The sequence below is a fragment of the Mus musculus genome, chromosome 8, assembly GCF_000001635.26.
Source record: "Mus musculus strain C57BL/6J chromosome 8, GRCm38.p6 C57BL/6J".
NCBI classification, from domain to species: Eukaryota; Metazoa; Chordata; class Mammalia; order Rodentia; family Muridae; genus Mus; species Mus musculus.
This window is the reverse complement of record NC_000074.6, coordinates 64774503-64799721: the sequence shown is the minus strand read 5'-3', so window position 1 is coordinate 64799721 and position 25219 is coordinate 64774503. Positions and strand designations below refer to the sequence as shown.

The window sequence follows — 25219 nt, the reverse complement described above, 5'->3', positions numbered from 1 at the left end:
GATCTGATGAATCCCAGTTTTCAGTTGATCATTTATTAAACATTTTTGGACTCTTTGTTATGTGCTGAACAGTTTTCTTTCCGCGCTGAACAGTTTTCTTTCCGCGGTGTCAGACAGGGAGACGAGGTCTGGAAAGCCTTTATGTTGTAGAGGAGGGGTGGGGCAAGGCAAACAATAAGCCCTCAGATGAACCAGGTAGTTTTTACATTACTACAGAGCTCTGAGGAGGGCTCGCTTGAACCGGAAGCAGAGTCAAGAGAAGTAAGGAGTTACACAGATGTGAGGGCAGAGACTATCTCCAGCAGAAGGAACGTCAGGTACAGAAATGCATGCTGGGAGGGAGCTTGTAGGTTTAAGGCTCAAGAAGTAAAAGGTGATTAATTTTCTGTTTGTTTTGTTTGCTTGTTTATTTTGTGTTTTTTGGGGGGTGGGGTGGGGCAGAGTCTTTCTACATAGCTGTTGGCTGTCTCAGAACTCACTGTGTAAACCAGGCTGGCCTCTGCCTCTGAGTGTTGGGACTAAAGATGTGTGCTACCATGCCCAACATAAGGAGATTATTGTTTGAGGAGAATGTATTATAGAAAGAGTGGAGAAAGATGATACTGGAAAGGAAAATTGGTCCAGATGAAGTGCTTCCACTTTAGTGAGGAGGGAGAACTTGTTTCATTTGTGGGATGTTAGACATTACTGCCTTCTTTCAGTTGTTACATGGAAGATGGATTGTAGATGTCTACATCCAAGTTGGGAGGTAATTTATTTTTATTTTCTAAAATGTATTTATTTTTATTTATGTATTTAAGTGTTTGTATGCATGTATGTCTGTGTACTACATGCATGCCTGGTGCTCAAGGAGGACAGAAGAGAGTGTTTGGACACTCTCTAGAGTTATGGGCGGTTGTAGTTCACCATGTGGGAAGAGTCCCATCTCCAGCCCAGGAGATCATTTAAATATCTGCTGAGGGAGGCCAACTGAAAGAAGAGGGCGTCACACAAAGTGCTGAATCAGGGTTAGATTTGGGAGAAGCTTGGAGGTAAGGCCAATGCTATTGGTGTTTGCCTCAAGGGTGATAAAGATTTACCAGGAATAGTGTGGCAGTGGAGCAGACCATCAGATGGGGGTACATTTTGAGGTAGTAGAGATTGGAGATAGTAGTGCATTTTTGGTAATGTTCGGTTTGACTGCTGAAGTGTTGTTGAGTGATGTTGATCAGGGATTGATTCTGTGCTGGGAAGGGATCGTATTTCACATATTGAACTCCTAGGTGCAATGTAAGTCACTGCATAGAGGATGGAAGAACAGAAAAGAATCAAAGACAACCAGCGGCCGGCCATCTGGAGTATCCTATAGTTTGTATGAACAGGTGAGTAGCCAGGTATAGAGGGAAGCTAGGTGCATGCTAGCTAGCTTTAGTGAAGCGAGTCCTTTGAGGAGGGACACAGGGTGTTTGTTACAGGCCAGCAGCTTGGAGAGTGAACTGATGTTGAGTGGGGTAGCATGCTCAGGGTGAGTGTTATTACTGCACAGTTTAGCTTGCACAGTCTCAGTTTATGCTGATTCTCTGGTGTCTTGTCTGATTAGTGCTTACTGTACTCAGAATGTTCGGTGGGGGGGGGGGGGGGCAGGGATGGTGAAGAACGGTCATACTATTCAAGAATGACCCTGAAAGTTGGATGTGACGTTAAGAATGAGAGCTTGATTAGAGTGGGTTGAGAAGCTTGCGGAGATCACAGGCTGCTCAGCTAAAGTGTGTTACTCTGGAATTCAAGAGAAATGTGCCGCCGGTTGAAGGGGCGAGGCGTGTAATGGAGAGGGGGGTGTTTCTTTAATGTCAGTGCTGTAGAGCAAGTTTCTGTGACAGTCAGAGGGACCTGTAGAGAAGCAGAGGGAGGTGAAAACAGGAGAGCGAGTGAGGAAAGGGAGTGATTGGACTCACAAAGCTAATAAAAGTTAAGATCTGAAACAAAGAACGTGGATTATCTGGGGTGGGACAGGGAAAGTTGTTCCACCATTGAACCAGAGGGAATGCAGACATGCTCACAGGTTTAAGGTTAGTGGCTTAGATGGTGGTTAGATCCAAGGCTAGATGCCCTGTCAGCCTGCCTGCCCGAGTTTATGAAGATGGGGGTTACCAGGCCAGATGAAGACAGGAAAGTGACAGGGACTAGCAATGCTAAGTCATCATCGTGGAAAGGACAGTAAGTAGAAACGCCATGTTGCGAGCTCCCTGGAGATTTGCAGTCATAATGATCAGCTAGAACAGCGATGTGATTCGCTTTAGTCACAGTTAGCCATTTCCGTGTAGAGATGGTGCTTATAGCTGTTGCCTTAAAATGTGGCAGAATTGACAGGTTTGAGTCACCTAGGCTGGGCTGAGTGATTAGACACGTCCCATGTTTCTGCCAGTCTTCCAGATTATTGCAGAAGGAGCTCGATAATGGAGAGAAAATTGAGAGAAACAGGGAGGACTTGGTTGTGCGATCTCCAGTTGCAGTGGCCCGCTTTAGAAATGCTATTTGATTGTGTTTCACTCTGTCTGGATCTGTATACATTCAAACCCCGTCAGAAGCTGTGTTGTAGAGGAGAATCGTGATTTAGGTTTTAAAAAAAAAACCATTGGTAGATGAGTAGCAGTGACTTACGTCATGGATAATCCCACAAGAGCGTGAGAGGATGATATTCAAGGAAACTGGGTATAGGAGGAAGGAAATACTGACAGGGATTAAACAGCTGCCTGTCATGCAATACTGCTGTCTTTTATGTGTGTATGGTAACCAATTAGCGAGATAATTTCAGTAAGTTCATAAGAAACCAAGTTCTAGTCACCTCTGAAGACTATCTCAAGTCTATTAAGTAGATTGGGAAATAGGTTCTAGAAATTTCCATGTTCCATGAAACTTTTGAGTTGTAAATTGTAATGTAAAAGTCCTACATGGAGTGTGGGCTTATCTGGGGTATGGGAAGAAAACTTTAATAAATAGTAGTATGTCTGTGACTGAAGTTTTGCTAATCCTGCATAAACACATTGTTCTTTGGGTGTATTTTCTGATAACTTTTTTTAAAATCTCAGACTGCATTATTGTATTATTGTTTATTGTGTGTATGTGTATATGTATGAATGTGCATGTGTATATGTGTGAGTGTGCATGTGTGTATGTGTGAGTGTGTATGTGTATGTGTGAGTGTGCATGTGGGATTTGTGGATATAGATTGCTAACTCAACCAGCTATGGTGGATCACTAAGGTAGTGATTTTCAACTAGGGAGCCCTGGAATTTTTGAGTTTTTCTGATATTCCTTGTGGAAATTTAAGAATGTGGAGATTTGGGGCTGGTGAGATGGCTCAGTGGGTAAGAGCACCCGACTGCTCTTCCAAAGGTCCGGAGTTCAAATCCCAGCAACCACATGGTGGCTCACAACCATCTGTAATAAGATCTGACTCCCTTTTCTGGAGTGTCTGAAGACAGCTACAGTGTACTTACATATAATAAATAAATTAAAAAAAAAAAGAATGTGGAGATTTAAACTATGAAGAACACCATATACTTGATTCTGGGCTGGCCTCCCCCTTACTTATGCTGAGGATTGAGTCCTCAGCCTCGGGAGCATATTAGGCAAGCACTTAGGATTGAACCATGTCTCCAACCCCTTGGTTATGTTTTGTGCTTACTGAAAAGTCCCTTTCCAGGTCTGTTTCCCTACCAGGACCCTTTGGTCATCTCAGTAGGGTGACCTTCCTTCCTCCACAGTAGGGTTAAGTTTAGAAGTTGCTCAAGTACCACTGAAGTGGAAATTCAGTAGGAGACTTAGCTTCTAGGTGAACATGAGCATCTACTGAGCAGTTTTGTTTAGTGGCCTCAGTGGCCTCATAGGGAGTATAATGCTGCGTGTTTAAATGACAGTTGAGCAACTTAGAAAATAATAATAAGCCCTTAGAGTGGCTCTCTATGAGAAAACTCCATCAGCCAATGGACCCTGGCTAATTATCATATGATCATTTACAGCGTAAGTCCTGAATTACCATTAACTTCGAGAATAGATTTGAGTAGGGCATTAACCTTTCTGTCTCCTCAGCCATTAAGTGAAGCCAGTAATGTCTTGCCACATCACGGCAATACTGTGAAACGCAGTAGTTAAAGCTTGCAAAAATAATCAAAAAGCTTCCTGACTGTTGAGCAGAAGTAAATGGCCATCAATAAAAAGACAAGACTAAGGAAGATGAGGGACACACTGCCATCGCCTGCGTCACTGGGTGGAAAATGGTCTTTCTGACATCTTATATTCTGACTAAGTTACTGTTTTTGTTTTAATTTATTGTTGTTCTCGTTGTTAGTTTGGTGTAGAGGTATTTCCAAACAGTCAGTCTTTTTGAGTTTGACTTAGTGTTGAGATAAAACTCTGAGTGGTTGCTGTACCAGGATGTATATTTGATTTATAACAACCTGTTCCTTTGATTTGGCACATAATGACTGGAGAAAAAGTAGTATTTCTCCCAGCACAGCGTGTGGAGGGCTATTGTCTTCTCCTTATGTTCTGTTTTACTGTGTGACAGAAAATACATCCCTTGTTGGATGATGTGCCTAGAAAGCATAATTGAAAACTTGAAAGGAAAAAAAATCATACATAAAAATCCCTTGGAAGAAACCCTCCGAGCTAATGCTCTCTGGTACTCAGCTGTTCCAGCTGCTCTTCAATGAGGTTGCGCCATCGATATGGCTTACCCGACATTCCAGTAGTCAGTAATCCATTGTATCAAGGTGGCGCACATGTACTTGTAGTATTCTCCAAAGGCAGAAAAGCTTCAATTATTTATAATTAATTTGTTCCGATGTTGTGTGGAAGTTTGATGTGGGTTGAATGTTTGTGCAGCCAGAGCGTGTTTTTTCCTGTCACTCCAGGGAAGTTGGGTTTGGTCTGGAAAGGCTGTTGTCATGGGCTAGTTGGAGAAACTTGCAGCTTTAGCGTAATAACATCTTAGAGAACTCGGTGGGTTTAAGCCTTGCTGTATGCTAGGTGTTTGGGGCCCAGATGGGTATTGTGGAAGCTTTGGTAATTAACTTTCTTGTGGCTTTGTATCTTTAAAGCACACAATCTTTCAAGATGTCCACGTGGCTGAATCATTGTGAGACTAATGTTTTCAATAGCTTCATGTGGTACATAGAAGACATTTCTCTCAGTGGACAAGAGTGGCTTTGCCCTGATTAAGACATTGCAACAATATAACAAAATTGCAAAAATGATAACAACCTTATAATCATTTGAACAATAATGAAAATATAGCAGTAAAAAGCCTCAGCAGACAGAGCCTTTCATGGTCTTTGATACTGGCTTTGTGTTATCTAGGTATGGAGCCTGTGAATAGCCACATTTTGTACTAATGTAGATGCCTTTACCCACAGTTTGTCTCTCCAAACAGGCTTGGTGGAACTGGCATATTGAGTTTGAGATCGAACAAATTTTTGTAAAGCCTGGCATTATTGCTGTACACACTTTAAAACTAGTCTGACCTTTCAGATCTTGATGTCTTAGACCCATTGGGAAGTCAAGAGAATTCCTATGCTTTAGATAATCTATCTGTTTGATTCTGGAATCTGGATTGTGAAAACCTGAATACATCACTAACATGTATTTATGATGTTAGTGGTCTGGGGTGTGTGTGTGTGTGTGTGTGTGTGTGGTGTATGGTGTGGTGTGTGTGTGTGTGTGGTATATGTGCATGTGGTGTGTGTAGAGGTCAGAGGTTGATAGTGAGGTCTTCCTTTATGGCTTTTTATAGAATAGGGTTTCTTATTGAACCTGGTGTTCACCAATTGACCAGACTGCCTGACTAACCCCTAAGATCTTTCTGCCTCTACTTCCCAATGCTTAGATCATCGGTTATACCCAGCTCATTATTGTGGGTGCTGTGGATCTGAATTCAGCTCTTCATGTTTGCATAGTAAGCATTTTACCCAGTGAGTCATCTTTCCAACCCCAATTAGTGTTTTAAATGACGTTTGTGAATACTAGAGTGAAACTTTTGTTACATAACTATATTTGATGTTTATGTTTTGATTTATTTTTAAATTTTGGATTCTACCAGACAGGGTCACTATTTTCCCTTAAAAATAAATCAGATAGTATGGCTTATGAATGCCACCTCTTAACTTCTGGCTAATCTCCTGTGTGTACTTTCTGTTTTGTTTTTTTATGGTGATGAGGGGTCTACTGTATGCAGCTATACCACTGAGCGACCTCCTCATATCTTAGTGTGGATTTTAAGGGCTAATGGTCCTTCCCTTAGTGAGGTATGATTCAGAGTTTAGCTCTGTAGTTTGCAGAGTTTTAGTAAGTACAGATACTTATGACCCATGGTTACATTGAGATATCGAACATGCAGAACCTCGGGCATCTTTCCAATAAAAGTCCCACCCGTTCGTTCCCAGTCCACAGATGTGATTTCTGTGGGAATTGTCTTAGCTGCTTTGAACTTTGTGCAAGCAGAAGCCTCTAGGATGTGGTTGATGGGGGTGGCGGGGTGTGGCGGGGGGGGGTGGTGGTGGAGGGTGTGCGTGGGGGGGGTGCCTTCTAACCCACACTGGAGAGTTTGTGAGCTTCATTTAGGTGGTGTTTCCACAATCTCTCCTTTCCTGCTAAGTGAACCTTTATGCGTTTCTGCTATGATATGGTGTGTTGATAAGCACGCATGTTAACAGTTTGGGGTGTTATAAAAAGACCTAAAGAGCCATGATGGGCCACGCTGAGCTTAACAAATGCCTGCGGTTAACCCCGTGTTCGGGTCAGCCAAGCTTTCAGTAAGATGGGTGGATTTAATTTCCTATGAAGTACAGTCTTATTTGATTTTTCCCCCTTAGGTGCTTTGCTATGTATCTTTCTTTCTATTTTTTTTTCTAGCAATAATTTGTCTTACTGTCTTGATTTTATGCCTCACATTAGCTTTGAGATACAAAGTTGGGAGGTGGTTGTCTGAATATTTAACGTAGAGAGGGTTTGGGGGACAGATGTAATTTCTTATGAAAAACAACATGCAGCTGTCAAGTAGCTATTTCTCTTCCTTTTTAAAAAAATGTGTATGTGTGTGTGTATGTAAGAGAGAGAGAGAGAGAGACAGAGACAGAGACAGAGAGAGACAGACAGAGAGACAGTCAGTGTGGAAGCTCTGGAGCATGAATGTGGAGGCCAACAGACTACCTCATGTCAGCCTTAGGAACACCATCTGTCTCCTCTGTGAGACAAATTGTCTCATTTCTCATTGGCCTGGAGCTAATCAGTTAGAATAGACAGGCCAGGAGAGCTGGCTGTTAAGTCCCAGGCATCCTCCTGTCTCAGCCTTCCCATCCGCTCTGGGATGACGAGAGTGTGCTGAGCCTGGCATTCTTTTTTTGTTTGTTTTGCTCTTTTAAGACACGATCTCTCTATGTAGTCCTGACTGTCCTGGAACTTACTATGTAGATCAGGCTGACCAGAGATCCACCTGTCTCTGCCTCCTGAGTGCAGGCCTTAAAAGCGTGCCAGGCAGTGGTGGCACATGCCTTTAATCCCGGCACTTGGGAGGCAGAGGCAGGCGGATTTCTGAGTTGGAGACCAACCTGGTCTGCAGAGTGAGTTCCAGGACAGCCAGGGCTACACAGAGAAACCCTGTCTCGAAAAACCAACAACAACAACCAAAAAAAAAAAAAAAAAAAGAAAAAGAAAAAGCGTGCACCGCCATTCCTGGCTTTGGCATTTTGATGTGAGTTCTGGGGGATGAACTCAGCCCTGATGTTTACCAGGCAAGAACTTTACCAGCCCTGAAAACAGTTCTTCAAGGGTTAGGATTATATTGTATGTGTGTGTGTATCTGTGTACCTGTTTTGAGTCAGAATTGTTTCTAAGGATATAAAACAACAAAAAAGATTAGCTCTCGCCAAAACTTACAAGATTCCTGTTAGAAAAAACTGTGTGTGATTTAGAAAGGAGATGCAGCCAGGCATGGTGGTGCAGGTTTGCACCAGCACCCAGAGGGCGTGGCTAGGCAGATCCCTGAGGAGAAGCCTCCTGGCTTTGTACACACTGAGTTCTAGGCAATCCAGCACTACATGTGGAACTCAGGTGTTCCAAAAAGAAAGAAAAAGGAGGAGGAGGAAGATGGGGAGGGAGAGGAAGAGGAGAGGGAGGAAGAGGGGGAGGGGGAAAGGGAGAAGGAAGAGAATGCAGGTGTAGGAGAAAGGTCAAGGAGAAGGGGAAGAGAAGGAAGATCAGGAAGGGAAAAGGGCAAATGTAATAAAGCAATCAGTGCCCCCAAGGAACTCTCTGAATTACTTCCCCCAGTGTAGAGAATGATTGCCACAGAGCGAGGCCATGGAGATAAATTATTCTGACAATTATATTTGGCATTTAATTTGGCAGTTGTTATCCACAGTTCTAAAGGTGCTGGCGCTCCACCTTTGAGAGCTAAGGGTATCCTTAGTTCTTCATCTGCAGACACATCTTACCAGTGCCCTTAGAGCAACTTGACATGCCTTTTTAAGATTTTAATGTTTTAAAGGCAACTTTTGAGGTCTCCTGAGGGTACATACTGCTTTCTACTTCCCATCTTAGACACTGAATTAGTTTTTCAGCTTGTCAGTCTCATTGAACCGGTCTCATGTTGTTGGTGTATTGGTGGCAGGCTGGCTTTGAACTCGCCATGTAGTTTAAGGTAACCTTTAACCTCTCACTCTCCTGCTCCTTCTCCCTAAGTGATGTGCACCACGTCACCCAGTTTTATGTGGTGCTGGGGATCAAACTCCAAGCCTTTACGAACAGCTACATTTAAAGCCGTAAATTATACTCTTGGAAAGGTGGACAGGAACTTAGTGGTAGTCTACTTTTCAGTCATTTGAGAGATTCTAAATATACAGAAAGAAAGACTTTTGAAGGATCTAATGCAGACATAGAAGGCAGATTTGATTGTGGGGGCACACAGCTGTGTTCCTAGTGTGCTGGAAGCAGAGGCCAGAGGCAGAGGCTCAGTGTTGGCAGACAGCATGACCCTGTCTCAAAAACAAAAGCAATATAAACAAACAAACCAAAGCAAGGCACATGGAGCTTTAGAGGCTTTTTCAATATTTGTTTCCAGGTAAGACCTTGGACTGTTGTTACTCAGGCCAATCTCAAACATGTGAACCTCCTGTTTCAGCTCCCGAGAGCTAGGATTATCAATGTTTACATTTTCTCCTTTGTAGTGAGAATGTATGGAGGCAGCGCTAATGTCAATGAGACAAAAGTACAGCAATTTCCAAAGGGATAATAGGATAAGAGACTTGTTTTACAGCAAGAGGCTGCCTGGATTCCATATCTCAGCCGCTTGATCAAGAGCATTGAGTGAGTTTTTACAACGTTCTGGACAGCGGAATGTTTTACAAATGAGAAAATTGTGGCACAGGAGGACTCAGGTTTTCCAGGACCACATAGCTGCTGTGGAATGATTCTAGATTCAAGGCCAAAGTGCTCTGGGTAAACTGTGGCCTGGTGTCCATTCTGTATTCTTCTCAGCTCACGTTCCTGAAGCTTTTAGCAACAGTGTGACAATCTGGTGTTAATATCTACACCTCCTCACTCACAGCCTCAATCTGTCCATGGGGTTTGAAGACCTCTTGGAAGGCAGTAGTACTGGGGTGAATGGAGAGCTGTGCGTGTCCCCACTAGATCGATGGAAGACAATAAAATATATTAACACAATCCCTGTTAGCATTGGAACTCCAGGGTGGCTGGCGGTTTTGTCTCTTCGTTTCATTTCTGTATCTCTAGAATCTAGATTACAAGTTAGTACAGAGGAGGTGGGTATCCATTACGAATTTGTTAAATGAATAATAAGTCATTATTAAGTGAATAAATGCTCAGAGTTCTTGAGAGTGAATGGAAGTTAAGCCACCAAGTCACCCTCACCCCATGAAATGGAAGAAGCCTGGACTGAAGCATCCCCCAGTCCCCGGCTATGACCCTGGGCAGGACTCCTGCCTGGCAGAACCCTGCAGAGTGAGAAGGTGGGACAGGAGAAGGAGCCTGGTTAGAGGTTGTGGTGGGAGGGGGCTTATGGGTAATGATGGGTTTCGTTTTAAGAATATTTGGCCAGGAAAGGAAGTCTAACTGACATGAAACAACCTCATCCTGTGAATGAAGAGAGCGGATCCTAGTGCTTCTTTGTCGTGAGATTGAATTCCCTGTGCCAGGAAACAGAAAAACCTTGGATTAGAGGCAGTGCTAGTGATCGAGGGCCAGGCTCTGTGTAAAGTGGTGAATATGTTTTCAGCAATGCTGCAAGCAAGGTAGTTGTTGTCTGCATTGTGTAGTTGTTGTCTGCATTGTGTGTTTGGGCCACTATCAGGGAAGTCTTAGGTTACAAAAGATGGAAATAGCAGCTATAAAAAGGATACTTGGGGTGGGGAGGGGCTCTCAGACGGCCTGATGACTACTCTGCCACTCAGGTTTTCTTCCCAGTTCCTGATTATACCACTGCGAAGTCCATCAGCCACTGGCATATTCTGTTAAAGAGTCTGTCTCTCTTAAAACTTTAATTGTCTCTGGCAAAACTTGGTCTGGAGGTGTTTGTAAGATTAGCTATGATGGGAACTAGTTGAAAAAGAGTTTTGGGCCCTGCTACTGGTAAATATCTCAAGTGATGGAGCTTGGGTAAGGCCGAATTGGATGGAGGGAGTCAAGGTAGGTGTGTCTAGGGGTGGCAAGTTATGGGTGGGTGCTTAGAGCAGAGGGCTGCTTTCTGGTTGCCAGGCTGCAGTTTTGAGAGGAAGAAGTGTGACTAAGATGCTGGCAGGGTGCCACAGACAAACACCTTCCTGTTTGTAAACTGCAAGGTGGGTGTAGTCCTGCATCCCCCAAGAGAGGAAGAACAGGCTTCCTGTTTCTTCCCTGTACCCACTGAAGTCTCCGCAGCCAGGTGGTGGTGCGGCTCAGTGGTGCTGAAGCTTAGAACCATCCTGAGTCTGTAAATGAGCAGCGAGTTGAGAAATAGACCCACTGAGTATTACTTAGAGTCTGGGAGCTGGGTGCTCCTGAAAAGTGCTGATTTTTATTTTACAATGAGGTCTTTTTAGTGTGTGTGTGTCCATGTATGCACATCTATGAGCACCTGTATAGAAATCAAAACTCAACATGTTGAGTGACATTTTTCTTCTTACTTATTTATCTAGTTTATTTGAGACAGTCTTTCACTGACCCTTGAGCTCACCAACTCAACTAAACTAGCCAACAAACTCTAGGAGATTCCTGTCCCTGCCTCCCCAGGGCTGAGATGAGAGGTGCATGTCCCTGCTTGTGATGGTTTGTATATCCTTGGACCAGGGAGTGCCACTATCTAGAGGTGTGGCCTTGTTGGAATAGGTGTGACCTGGTTGGAATGGGTGTGTCACTGTGGGTGTGGGCATAAGATCCTCACCCTAGTTGCCTGGAAGTCAATCTTCCACTAGCAGCCTTTGGATGAGGATGTAGAACTCTCAGCTCCTCCTACACCATGCCTGCCTGGATACTGCCATGCTCCCACCTTGATGATAATGGACTCAACCTCTGAACCTGTAAGCCAGCCCCAATTAAATGTTTTTTATAAGACTTGCCTTGGTCATGGTGTCTGTTCACAGCAGTAAAACCCTAACTAAGACACTGCTCTTGGTTTTGGTTTGTTTGTTTGTCTTTTAAATTGTGGGCTCTTGGGAATTAAACTCAAGTCCTCATGAAAATTACAGAAAGTTCTTTGTCCACTGAGTTATTATTTTTCTAAATCCCCTCAATGAGAGTCTTACAACTTCTTCACGTGTGGTGATAATGTCATCTCTCTGTGCATGCCCTTGGGCAGCTATTTCCTTGTTTGCTTCCAGGTCATTGTTTCTGAGATGAACTTAAAAGTGTTGGAATATTAATATAAAGCCTACACATTGGTAGTACATTTGTGAGTTTACAGTGGCTGAGCTGAGCTGTCAATTTCATGTTCGTGGTTTCTTAGGTATTGGACTATATCTATAGCTACATTTAAGAGTCTATCTATTTATTATATAGTTACTACATAAATATACTATATATGTATGGTATATAGATACTATATAAAAGGTACCCAGAACCTTTTGTAGTTTCTTCTTCATAAACAGACTGCCAAGGATCCTGTTGGCTAGTTTAGTTAAGTTGGCTAAGGATCTAAAAGACATACTATATAAATGATTTCCCCCATGGAGTGAATGCCCAAGCTGAAAATGCACTACAGAGTCCAGTAGTCAGCCAGAAGTGTGCTTGTCTCAGCAAAGCATTTTGCATGAAATTTGGCTTGTCAGTGTGAGCTGGGCTAAAAGCATCTTAGTTTAAAGTGTGCAGCTGGGGAAAGTGGCAGAGGGATGCTTATTGTTTGCTTGGTCTTCCTTGTCTAGCCTTCTACTTGTCTTTGCTAATCAGTGCTCCCCTGCCCTCCACGTTCTTTATACATTATGGAATGTTTCTCCTGAAGTATATAGGCAACTATAGCCTTTAATTTGTCTTGCTGCGTTTGAAATTATCATATCTAAGTGAAAAAAAAAAGTTATTTCTCAAACGATAGCATTTTAAGTTAGGCTTATTTAATTAGCTACCATGATCTTTTACTTCATCTTTCTCCAAGCACGCTGCTGATTGCAAGAGCACCAGAGAGAAAGAGGATCCTCTACAGAACCCTGCAAGTGGTGTTCTGAGTAAAAGAGCCTCCCACAAGCCCATTAGGAGGTGTGGCCTTGTGGAAGGTGGAGCTTTGTTGGAGGAGGTGTGTGATTCAATGGTGGACTCAAGCCTTCCTGATGCCTGCCTGTCCCTACATAGAACTCTCAGCTCCTTCTCCAGCACTTTGTCTGCCAGCATGCTGCCATGTTTCTCACCATGATAATTGGCTAAGCCTCTGAAACTGTAAGCCCATCCCAGTGAAATGTTTTCTTTTACAAGAGTTGCAGTGGTCCTGGTGTCCCTTTATAGAAACAGAAATGCTAACTAAGACACTGCCCTGTGGTGGAAGGCCAAAGAGGGCAGTCTGATGAGGGTGTGGTCAAAGTTTGGGGGGGGGGGAGTGCACTTCATCGGGGCTCCCAGCACTCACTGCTTGTTTGCTAGAGTTCTCAAGGTAGAGAAAGGCGTTCTTTCACTTGCTTCCCTGCCTTTTGAAAAAGTAATATGTGACCATTCGAATGCATAGCTATTAGAACAGGAAGAAAGCTTTACAAATAAATAGAAAAGTTTTAAACTGCCACTAACTGGAGATAGTCTTCAAAAATAGTTGTGGTAATTCCTTCTTGAGCCATCTTTGTGTTTACACACACACACACACACACACAGAGAGAGAGAGAGAGAGAGAGAGAGAGAGAGAGAGAGAGAGAGAGAGAGGGAAAAGGCAGGACCTAGAGAAATAGCTCTGTGGCTAAGCATTTGCTGCTTTTCCAGAGGACACAAGTTCAATTCCCAGTCCTGGTGTAATGTGGCTAACACCCTCTTCTGGTCTCCACACACCTGCATTTACATTTGCATACCCTGTATACCCACACATAGGCATGCACATACACATAATTAAAAAGAACAAAATTCCAGGCCTATTGGCTCACTCGGGCAGTTAAGCCAATATGAGATCAATGGCTGTTAGTTCAAGGCCAACATTATCTAAATCGTGAGCTCCAGGCAACCAGGGCTACACAGTAAAACCCTGTCTCAAAAAAAACAAAAAACAAAAAACAAAAAAAAACCAGGATACCATATTGTATATTCTGCTTAGAAATTAGTTTATTGTGGTATGTTGGGTAGGAGTGTGGCAGAGGCTCATGGTAGGGTGCTCTGTGGTATCTTCATGAAGGAAGTCAATGAGTTTCAGAGCTAGTCATTATGGTGATGGCTGAAGTAAGAGGTCAGGCTGAAAGGATTTTGAAATAGGACCAAAGCAATGTCACATGCAAATATATTCCCCCAAGTAGTGAGTGTAGTTCTGTTTAAGAAGCATTCCAAATTGTATCTGTTTTAAAACACAGTGACAAATTGATTTCCATTCCGGTGGATTGACTTCTGGGCTACCTGGGCATTCATTCATCTAGGAGCCGAGAGTCCAGCATGGATGAACCTGATTTGACCTTACCGCTCCTTAGGGAGAGAGACAGCCAACACAGGGATCAATGCATAAGAATAATTTGGTTCATGTTGTATAAATGGTCTTTGTAACTGTGAAGGACTGAGCTGGCAGTGACAGTGCCAGGGCTCAAGTGGAGGTACTCAGTACTGACAGAACGAAGCAGAAGGAGAAGCTGTAGGAAGGGCCGGTCTTTGCTCATTCCACACACCCAAGAGGGATGTCTCTGCTTGGAGAGCATGGCCTTCCTCTGGATACACACCCCATGAGATGTAGTCACTCTCTCTGTCCTGTCACTCAGATCTGTGGGAAGTCATCGTTGCTCTCTTTGATGTTGCAGAGTATACCAAGGATCTTAGGATGCTTTCAGGTTATTTTTCTCAGTCTCAGGGCTAATACCACCAAAGTGGGAGTAAATGGAAAATTTCTGTTAGATAACCGAGAGATGTCTGGGAGGTTATTGTATCATTGTAATTCCACTTTCGTATGAGGTACGACAGGCTGGCGATCTGGCTCAGTAGAGCATTTCCTAGCATGGGTGAGGTTTTCCATTTAATCCCACTTCTCCCTCCTCAACCAAACCAAACCAAACCAAACCAAACTGAAACAACAACAACAAAAAAACAAACCATTGTTCCATTGAGTCGTAATTCTAGGACAGTGGTTCTCAACCTGTGGGTCATGACCTCTTTGAGGGTCAAATATCAGCTCTCATGCTTATCAGATACTTACATTATGATTTATAACAGTAGCAAAGTTATAGTTATGAAGTAGCAACAAAATACTTTTATGGTTGGGGGTCAGCATAACATGAGGAACTGTATTAGAGGGTTGCAGTCTTAGGAAAGCTGAGAAAGTTAAGAACAAATTTTAGAAACATTCATCTATTTGTTGGATCTTTTAGTAAGTTTTGTCCATTTTCTTAAGATAGTGTCTCACAGTGTAGCTCTGGCTGGCCTGGAAATCAGAGATCTGCCAGTTACCTCTACCAGTTACCCATTGTTGGGATTAGAGGTATCTGAACCGTGCCTGGCCATAACTAGATATTTTTATCTGAGATTGCTTCTTAGGTATTGAAGGTGCCACACACTTGGGATCTTACCTCTCGGGACAGAAGGAGGACAAGCTTGAGGCTGCTATGGTGTAGAGAGATCCTGCATCAAACGATAAGGAAAGAAACCGCCCTTTTCACTTCTGGGTGCTTCCTTCCTTTTCCTGACACAGAAGAAGATAAGCCCCAGAGTTATGACAGCCCATGTGCCCTTTTATTGACATGGAAAATCACACTGAATACTGAAAACACGAGACAGGAAATTTTGTCTCAGAAATTAGCCTTTTCCAAAATACATGCCATTTCAGGATTCTGCCATGTTCAGAATTATGAATCCTAATAAATTTTTAAATTTCTTTCTCTACCATGGCTTAATCTTGCTTAAATGGACTTATCTAAGAGTGCTTATATAATTCAAATAAATAGAAGTAACCTTTAGATGCACCCCTGTTAGTTTATATGTTTAATATAATAGCTTGTTGATTCTTTGAGAACTTCATACAGTGTATCTTGACCATATTTCCTATATTGTGCCTAACTACCTCGTAGATCCATCCCCACTTCCTAGGCCCTCCCAACTTTGTATCCAGTTTTTTAATTCAGTAAACCATTGAGCTGCATTGGTCCACAACATTGTTTTAAGTTTCAAGGATTTTGTGCACGCATGTGTTCGAGTGTGCATGTGTGTGGACATGGCATGTGCACGTGCCTACATGAGTGTCCACAGAGGCCAGAAAAGTGTTGGGTCCCTGGAACCATAGTGGGCTACCCACTGAATTCCAGTCATCTAGAGAAGAGCAAGCATTTGTAGCCACTGAGCCTTCTCTCCAGTCCCTGATTTACAGTGAACCATGAGCACAGAATGTCTATGCTATCTGAAGTAGTTACCCCATTTTGGTTAATACTATTCACATGTCAGGCTTGTCTTATTTCCATGTCATATGTATGGCCTTAGGTGAGTTACATGGCTTCTCCAAGGCTCTGGATTAACTTCTACATAATCAGGATAATTAGGTGTTCTTGGCCGCCAGCTCTCTGCTTGTCCTGGTACTCCATTAAATACGGAAGCTACTCTGAGAATTGATTTTATTGAGTGGTTGTGTTTAGCACTGTGATGGAAAGGATAGCGTGGGATATTTAGAAGTCACCTAGAGATGGGATTGAAAGTCTTGGAGTTGTAAACTGTAGTCTATCTCCAGCTTCCCATGGCATGACCATATGACTTAGACATCATCTATAACCCCTCTTGAGTTTGAATTCTTTGTGAGGTAGATTGCAACCTAAGGTACATGGCCCCAGGGTCTCTGTGAACTGAGTGGCTCTGGTAATGGGGTGTGGTTCGTTTGATATCTTTTATTTTGTTTTGTTTTAACCAGCTGTTTAATCGATTCAAAGGTAGGTTTTGATGTGGCCATAGCTACTTTTACTGTTGATATCATGAGTGACTGGTGGTCACTAGATGTCATGTTGACAAGCTAGGATAATAATTTTTTTGTTTGTTTTGAGGCTGTGCATAATTAATTACATAATTATGAGTTCTTTCAGTTTGGTCATTGTAAAGTTACATCACAAAACCAAGTAAGGATTTACTAGCAAGATAAAAATAGTAATACATATTTTATACAGTTGACACACATGTTCAACATGTTTTTCAAGCCTATTAAAAACAATGAACTTATTGTTCAATCCATTAAAAAAAATCTAGTAGTCTATTCTCAAAAGAACCTTTCTACCTTTGCTTTTAAATACTTGTGTAGACTTACACATTTATTATTTTAATAAATTTTTAATCTTTTAATGGGCTAGCTCTGTACTTCTTAATGAATTACATTAAAACCAGTAAAGTAGATAAATGGGGCTGGAGAGAGGGCGCAGCAGTTGTGAAAGGTTTGTTGTGTGTTCATGCATATGGGAGGACAGATTCTAATACCCACGGAATCAAGCCAACATCTGTAACTCTGACCCGAAGGACGGTGGCAGAGAGAGGCGTGTAGAGACTTGATAGCTTCTAGACTAACCAAGAAAGTGAGAGTCTCAGATTTAGGAAGAGACCCTGACCCAAAGTAACAGGAGAATACCTGTACCCTCTTGAGGCCACTGTGCACATTGTCACGCGCGTGCGCACACACACACACACACACACACACACTCTTCTAAATTTTTTTAAAGCCTGCATTGCTTTCTTGGATATATATAGTTTATTTTGTGCAAGGTGTTCCACTGAGGGATGGTAACAGTTATTAGTTACTTAATCAGTGCCCTGTGATTCAGGTCCACCTCCAACTTCCACTTTTGCCCATAGTCACACTGAGGTGGGCCTCTGTTACAGAGGAGCCTGTGAACTTGGTAGCAAGTCAGGGGACTCAGTTGCTGAGTCAGAGGATATGTGCCCTGGCAGTTTTGGCTGAAATAAACAAACTGTTCTTCGAATCCATTTCCCAGGTCTGTACCCCCACTGGTGTGTAAGCAAGCTGGTTTCTTTCTTCTCAGCCGCTTTTTCCTCTCATCTGCTGTTATCAGTACTGTGGAACCTACAGAAAAACACCGTGTCATTGCTGGGGAAAAGCCGATTAGATGGGTGATCGTTACAGTTTATTTGTATAAATTCCAAAGAATGAATATTACACCGAAGACCACTTCCTAAACTACGTATGTTTGCTAAATTAAATAGCTGTGTTGTTAAGTGCCTTGGAAGGTATTTTACATTGCTTCAGAGCACAATTAGAGCAAGCATAGAAAATCTTTTCAATGTGAACGTGATCAACCAATTAAAGCCTTCCACGGAGAGTTATTCCCTTAATGCAGCGAAGTACACTCTGCACGCTATGCAAAAGGTTTGGCTGTAACCACCTCATTCATCTGTGTTCTTCACATGTTGGTTTTCTTCTGTTATCTTTAGATGTTCTTCCTGTGTGTCAGGGAGAATGGTAGTTAATAGCGTGGGGCTCAGTCACAATTAAATGCCTTCGACTTTAGTTTTGATAGTTGCTACTGCTCATGTATAGCATCTGTGTACACGTGCATGCACACACAGCCTCAATCAGTGTACATGTGCATGCACACACAGCCTCAATCTGTGTACACCTGCATATACACACAGCCTCAATCTGTGTACACGTGCATATACACACAGCCTCAATCAGTGTACACGTGCATATACACACAGCCTCAGTCAGTGTACACGTGCATATACACACAGCCTCAGTCAGTGTACACGTGCATATACACACAGCCTCAATCAGTGTACACGTGCATATACACACAGCCTCAGTCAGTGTACACGTGCATATACACACAGCCTCAATCAGTGTACACGTGCATATACACACAGCCTCAGTCAGTGTCCATGTGCATGCACACACAGCTTCAGCATCCTGGAGTGGGATCCTCCATGCTTCATGTCGGAAAGCGGGGTAGCTTGTGATCCCTGCCCCCCCAAAGAAACCTGTTCTTTTTCTCCACATTCGTCTTATTACCTAGACATGGAAAGTCACTAGAGATATCCTAAGTTGTTTTTGTCTTGGTCTGCAGTGTAAGGCATATTAGAGTAATACTGGTTTTTGTTTCCCCACACATTCTACACTGAGCTGCATCCCAGTCTTTCCAAAGCCCCTCAAGGAATTTAGAAGGTTGTTTTTCATGCTAATGGACTCTCGTCTAAAAATGTTTATTCTAGTAGTTGACTTGGGGGACAGGGGAGGTGGCCTTCATAAGAACAGCGGGAATTTCATGACTTTTTAAATAAATTTTTTTCTCCTTAGTTTGACTTTCAAATGTGGTGTTTAAAATGGCAACAGCATCCTAATTCATTTGCAGAGAAAATTGTTTGCACTTTTCACCTATTTGAAATGTCCAGAAATGATGGTGGTTGTACTATAACCTTTATATTTAACTTGTGATTAATATTAAATTGCTTGGAGTTACTTAAACACAAATACACATTTAAACATTATCAGGCAGTTACCTGTTAAGTATTACTTCTTAGCATACATATTACATTCTAGAGAAATTGTCTGCTTGGAGCTTGAGACTTAGGCTGACTTTGAGATTGTTTGATGCGTATCCACTCGCCTCTTCTGTCTCCCAGGCAAAGTAGGTTGTTCCATTAGTCAAGCCGTAGAACTTTGAGCCTTCTATGAAATGTAGTTTCCTTGTGTTATGTATCTGGGCCCATCCCTTTGCCAGTCCTGGAAGTCAGTGACGCCGTACACTAAGGAAACAAAGCTGTTGTTGTTGTTGTTGTTTTGTTGTTGTTGTTGTTGTCGAACCATAGCACCCCCTAGCATTGTAATAATCTGTGTTTTAAAAATTACAAGAGGGCTGGAGAGATGGCTGACCATGTAAAGGTGGACGAGAGAAGTGACCAACATACAACGGCTGTGGCACACACGATCCTAACACATATCACACACTACCAAGTAAAAACTTAAAAAATTCAAGCGAAGGTTTTATGTTACACAACAAACCATTAAGAGAATCCAGTGTGATGTCCGTACGTGACCAGGGAGACCTGTGAGAGATTCTGTGGAAACGATGGAGAGTGGGAAGACTCATCACCATTTTTGCAATAATTAATTTCATTTGTTTGTGTGGAATATGTGGCTGTAGATTCGAGCTGTCGTCTGTGGCTGGACCTACCGCGCGTGCGCGTGCATAGAGGTGACAAAGGGAAGGGCAGCAGCCCACCGATGCCTAAGTGTTTCACTTGTGTGTTGCAGGTCCTCCTCCCAGCAGCTGGCCTGCTACAGTTACAGGATGTGAAGAAGACATGCTGTGAATTTTTAGAATCCCAGCTTCACCCTGTCAACTGCTTAGGAATCCGGGCTTTTGCTGATATGCATGCATGCACAGACCTCCTGAATAAGGCCAACACGTATGCAGGCAAGTGTAACAGATCGTGGTGGGCTTTGAGACTGTGGGGAGTCAAGCCCCTGAGATCTCTGTGGCTCCATGGTGGACTGTGGAACGTCACGTCGGTCTTCTGGGTCTGGGTGTTTTACAATTATGTTTAAGATTTCAGGATGATAGAACTGCAAAACTGAAACGTAGTCTTAAAATTCTGAATTGAATCGCAGCTATAGGGGTGTGGTAGAATGCTTGCTTGCTTAGTAGGTGTGGAAGCTAGGCTTTGATTCTCTAGTATCACATAAACCCCCACACTTGAGGGGCTGGGGAGGGAGGATCACACGTTTAAGGCCATCTTGTATGTACAGTTCAAGGCCAGCTTGGCATACTTGAGACCTAGTCTCAAAAAATAAAATAACGTACAAGTTATTGGGGCTGAATGATAAAATAGTTTCTTTATATAAATATTGGATCCCTAAGTATTCTTTGCAATGCATAGGTGTTTGAGAGAATGTACGCATGTATAATTATTTTGCCTTTTTGATGTTTTATACCTTTTCCACTGTATCCATGGAAACAATTTTATGGCCTAAAAATCTTCAAAGTAATGAGATCTTGATGTGTGGGGATAGACTGGAAAGGTGGGACCCAATTATGGGCTCTCTGTTTGCAGATGTGGGTGCCGTGACTGCCTTTACTATCAGCAGAGGGATACCCGTGACTGCTGTGCGGTCTGCTCACACCAACCACCTGCATCTAGAGGACAGAGCTAAGGGTCACAGAGGGAGCTTGTGTTCTTTGAGTTTATACACATTTGGAAATGCATGTTAAAGTGATCATCAGGAAGCGCCATAGCGTTTTAGACCAGGTTTCTGGAAACACGGTACCTACAGAAACAGAAACGGTAATTCACTCTGCTCCATAGGAGGTGCCCCCACAGCTTCCGCACACTCGTCCCTCTTTGTTTGAGACTGAGTCTGCCCTCAAACCGCAGCCATTCTCCTGCTCCAGCTTCCAGAGTGCTGGGCTTACAAGTGTTTGGCACCACTTCTAGGTGGCAAGTGCCTTTCATTGATTTTATGTTTTGATGTGTGGTGTCTTGCCTGCACATACATCTATGTACCGCACGTGTGCAGTGTGCAGGGCCAGTGAAGGCCGGCAGAAGACATCAGATGCCCCGGAACTGGAGTCACAGTGGGTTGTGAGCTGCAGCGTGTGTGCCAGGAATCGAATCTGAGTCCTGGAAGAACAGCAAGTGCTTCTTACCCACTGATGATCCACCTCTCCAGCCCCGCCCCTCCCCTCGTTCTCCCAGTACTGGGAATTGAACCCAAGACCTTGTGCTATTCACACAAGGTGACTCCCTAAGCCACACCCCGTTATTTTCACTTGTCCTTAGGCAGTCTCACCGAGTTGGATAGGGATGTCTGTGCTCATGTAGTTCCAAGCTGGGGTGTCCTGCGTAGGATGCTTCTGCTTAAATGGCACAGCAGCTGAGGTTGCAGGCATAACCTTTGCGCATGTGCTTGGTCACCTCTGCTTTACTGGCATCCCTCAGTTTAGTGCAGCCCAGACCCGACCTTGAGCTTCTGATCCCCACCCCTGAGCGCTAGGATTTCAGCTGAGAGCCGCCATACCCTGCTCTACCACTACTTTCCAAAGTAGGGCTGATAGAGTCAAGCCATGTGGGGACACCTGCTGGCCTAACTGCCCATTATAAAACCAGAGTTCCAGGAAGCTGATTCGGGGATGAGCTTTTAAAACTCACGCATAAGTAAATAGAGGATGATCCCTCACAGACCGATGGCCAGAAAACCTTTTCCCAAATGCGCTGCTTTGAATTCACCAATGTGTTCCTCGCACCAGCACTGTTGTTCTCCAGCCAAATAGAAAATACGCCTTAGAAATGCACTCTCCATTAGCTAGATGTGGTGTGTATGTTTTAAGTGATTTACATTAGGACTGCTGGGGTAGGGTTTATTGTTTTTTTTTTTAAATGTGTATAAAGCGATTATTATTTACCATGTCTCCCCTGAGTTGCTTCTTGTTGACACTGCACTTGATAAATGTTGGTTCTTAATGTGGAGGAGGGGAGCGTAGGGGGAGTAAAGCAAAATGAATGTAAGAGATGAAAAATAGAGTGGAGACAGGGCCTGCGCTGCATCAGAGCAGCCGTGCCTGCTCCAAGGGGGAAGACCAGCACACCGCTTAGCTGTGCTCTCAGGAGGCTTGGGGATTCTAGTACGTTTTTCTCTTATTGAAAGTCGTAGATTTCTTTTGTCATACTACAGAATCTGAAAAAAATATTCTCTCAGACCTGAAACATCTATGTCTTTACTCTGTAGAGTCCTTCACAATTGGATAGATTTTTTTTATTTTTTATTTTTTAATAGAAAAAAAATGACATTTTCTGTAAAAGCACCCAGAAGCATGGATTCTTCATTTTTACCATGCTATGTTTTAATTCAGAGTCTCATCTCAAATATTATGTGGCTTTTATGTTTGCTTCTGAAGTTTATATTTGCTTGAGTATTTTAGGCTTATAGGTAACATGTTTTAAAACATCTTTTACTATGAAAAGATAAAAATTAAAAAAAAATAGAACAGTGCTTATAATCCAGTCAGAAATGCTCTCAATTTGTAGAGAATCTTTCAGCTGTAATCTTTTCTCCTCAAACACACCCCTGCTTTTTAAAGATTTATTTATTTTATGTATATGAGCACACCATTGCACTCTTCAGACACCCCAGAAGAGGGCATCAGATTCCATTACAGATGGTTGTGAGCCACCACGTGGTTGCTGGGAATTGAACTCAGGACCTCTGGAAGAGCAGTCAGTGCTCTTAACTGCTGAGCCATCTCTCCAGCCCACCCTTTCCTCCCCTTTTATGCAAACTCTATAAAGAGGTATACACATAGAAAAGTCAGGTTGTTTTGAAATAGTTATCATAGTTTATCCTTAACTACATAGGGAGTGCAAAGCCAGCCTTAACTCCATAAAAGATCCTGTCTCAAATAACAAGGAAAAGAATGGTGAGATGGCTCAGTGGGTAAGGGCACTTACCACCATGGCTGATGGAATCTAAGCCCCAAGTGATAGAAATAGAGAACTGACTTCCCCAAGCTGTCCTCTGGTGTCCATGTGTGTTCTCAGTACCCCATACAATCAATCAATCAATCAATCAATCAATCAAATATTTTTAAAAGAGGTCATGGTAAAATCAAATAATTGATATAACTGATAAGGATTAATCATAATACTAAAATGTTTAAGTGAAGAATTTACCATGATCTTCGCCTACGGACTTACTAGGCTTGTGCTGGCTAGAGGCAGTCTTTTCATGTGTTTTAGGTGATATGTATATTTTAAACATTTTCCAACGCAACTAGATCTTTGTCTTAAAACTGCCTTTGAAAGCAAGCCATAGATACATAGAAGCTGGAAATGCAGCTTCTCGGCTTAAATGCATTTTAATAATTTTAGTGAAAAAGATATTTTGGAAATTGGATTTTAATTATAAAATGAAATATGGACTTTTTAAAGCCTTCGATGCCGGTAGTTGAATTTCATGATTTCACGCAAAAACAAGGGGGAGAAAGTTTTGGAGTCCTCATCCCATCTGTACCCCACCTGACTCACCAGTCTGCAGATGAGCGAGGTACTTGGCTCCCCTTGTAACTGAACTGAAATGGAAAGCATCACTGCATGATTGGGGCTGCAGCTGTCGCCGTTCCCGGGTTGGTGAACCCTCTGCCTTGCAGTGTTGTCTGGGAGTGCTCCTCAGCCCCCGAGCCAGGGCTCACCCTGGAGACTGGAGAGACACAAGAGGAAATTATGTCTTCTTTAGTAAGGGCAAGCTCTTCCACATGCATACACTAAAGAAGATTGCATATGCATGTTGTGTATAGTGCAGTATATATATCTAAAATGTATTATATACTAATGGTGTAATCTATATAGTTGGAAAGTATTCACTATGGCCATTACCTTATTGGCTCAGAGAGAAGAAAAAAAAGCAACTTCATTATTAGATGCCCATAGGCTTGATTCAGTGGCCAGTGGTAAACTACTCCTGGCAGAGTAACTGCTGATGTCACAGTAAAGCTGTATTGTGACTGGATAACATGTGAGTGAAAGGCTCTGAAGTGATGGGTAATAGCTTATGTTGGTAACAGAGTTACGAATGAGGGCCAAAAAACCAGAGCAACAATGACAAAAAACCCAGAGCTTTACGAAAACATAGTACTTTAAGAAGTAATGTATTAAGAGAGGCCCCTTGGTCTTGCAAACTTTATATGCCTCAGTACAGGGGAACACCAGGGCCAAGAAATGGGAGTGGGTGGGTAGGGGGTTGGGGGGAGGGTTTGGGGACTTTTGGGATAGCACTGGAAATGTAAATGAAGAAAATACCTAATTAAAAAAAAAAGAAAAAAAGAAGTAATGTATTATTTTTTAAAAGTATATGTAGGTACATGTCTGCACGTGGGTGTGTACACATAGTTGCAGGTGCCTCCGGAGGCCAGGAGCGCAGAGGTTTTGGATCCCCAGGAGCTGAGATTATAGACAGTTGGGAACCACCTGAAAGGGGTGCTGGAAACCAAACCTGGGTCCCCTGGAAGGGCAGCAAGTGTTCTTAACCATTGAGCTATCTCTTCAGCTCTAAAACAAGCAAGGTTTGAATGAAGCAAGGTTGTGCGTATGAGCAGAAGAGCTCAAACCCTGAAACGACCTTTGGGTTTCTGTCCTGAGTTTGTGGGGGCTGCTTGAGTGTGCACGGTTCTTGTTATTATGCAGTGGCTGCCAGTTTTCCCTCTTCCCTAGAGAGAAATGTGAAGAATGTCTTCCCTTTGTGACAGACACTGACCTTATGGTAGTCACATTAATCCAGTCGCGTTTGGCCCTTGATAGTGTGTTCAGTAAGAGTCAGTAATTTACTGATGCGTTCAATAGGTACAGCATTCTGTTCTGCCCATCTGATCAGAGCCATCGTTTTAGATCAGTTCTTCATCGCTGTGACAAGACCCTGGGGAAGCTTTAAAGGAAGGCTTCGTTTGGGCTCAGATTCAGAGGGTTCAAGCCCACTGTCACCAGGCACATATGTGGTGGGGTAGGACATGGGGGCAGAAGGGCCTGGGAGAGGAAAGCTGCTGTCTTTATTTTAGACAGAGAGTCGCAGTGCAAGGGCCTCGGGACAAGATGACACCCTTTGGGGGCTGGAGAGACGTCTCAG

The 25219-nt window shown here is 43.0% G+C and overlaps 1 protein-coding gene and 1 long non-coding RNA gene across 5 annotated transcripts in view; one reads left to right on the top strand and one right to left on the bottom strand.

The window, feature by feature from the left end:
* The window catches only part of Gm46040, a 36738-nt gene extending 12515 nt beyond the window's left edge, over positions 1 to 24223 (bottom strand). Inside the window, exons 1-3 of one of the 2 annotated variants that reach the window (XR_003947556.1) lie at positions 23977 to 24223; positions 23629 to 23800; positions 15195 to 15307 (exon numbers count right to left, since the gene is read on the bottom strand). This is a non-coding gene — a long non-coding RNA (predicted gene, 46040). Of the gene's footprint in view, positions 1 to 15194; positions 15308 to 18985; positions 19354 to 23628; positions 23801 to 23976 lie in introns of those variants that run through there. The other variant, XR_003947555.1, reaches the window with a different exon arrangement.
* Positions 1 to 25219, top strand: part of Klhl2 (kelch-like 2, Mayven) — a 110497-nt gene that overhangs the window by 50448 nt on the left and 34830 nt on the right. For 2 of the 3 annotated variants that reach the window (NM_178633.3, XM_017313012.2), the window contains exon 5: positions 19862 to 20024. In NM_178633.3, coding sequence (NP_848748.2) covers positions 19862 to 20024 — 163 coding nt within the window. Of the gene's footprint in view, positions 1 to 1262; positions 1362 to 19861; positions 20025 to 25219 lie in introns of all 3 variants that reach the window. The other variant, XM_017313011.1, reaches the window with a different exon arrangement.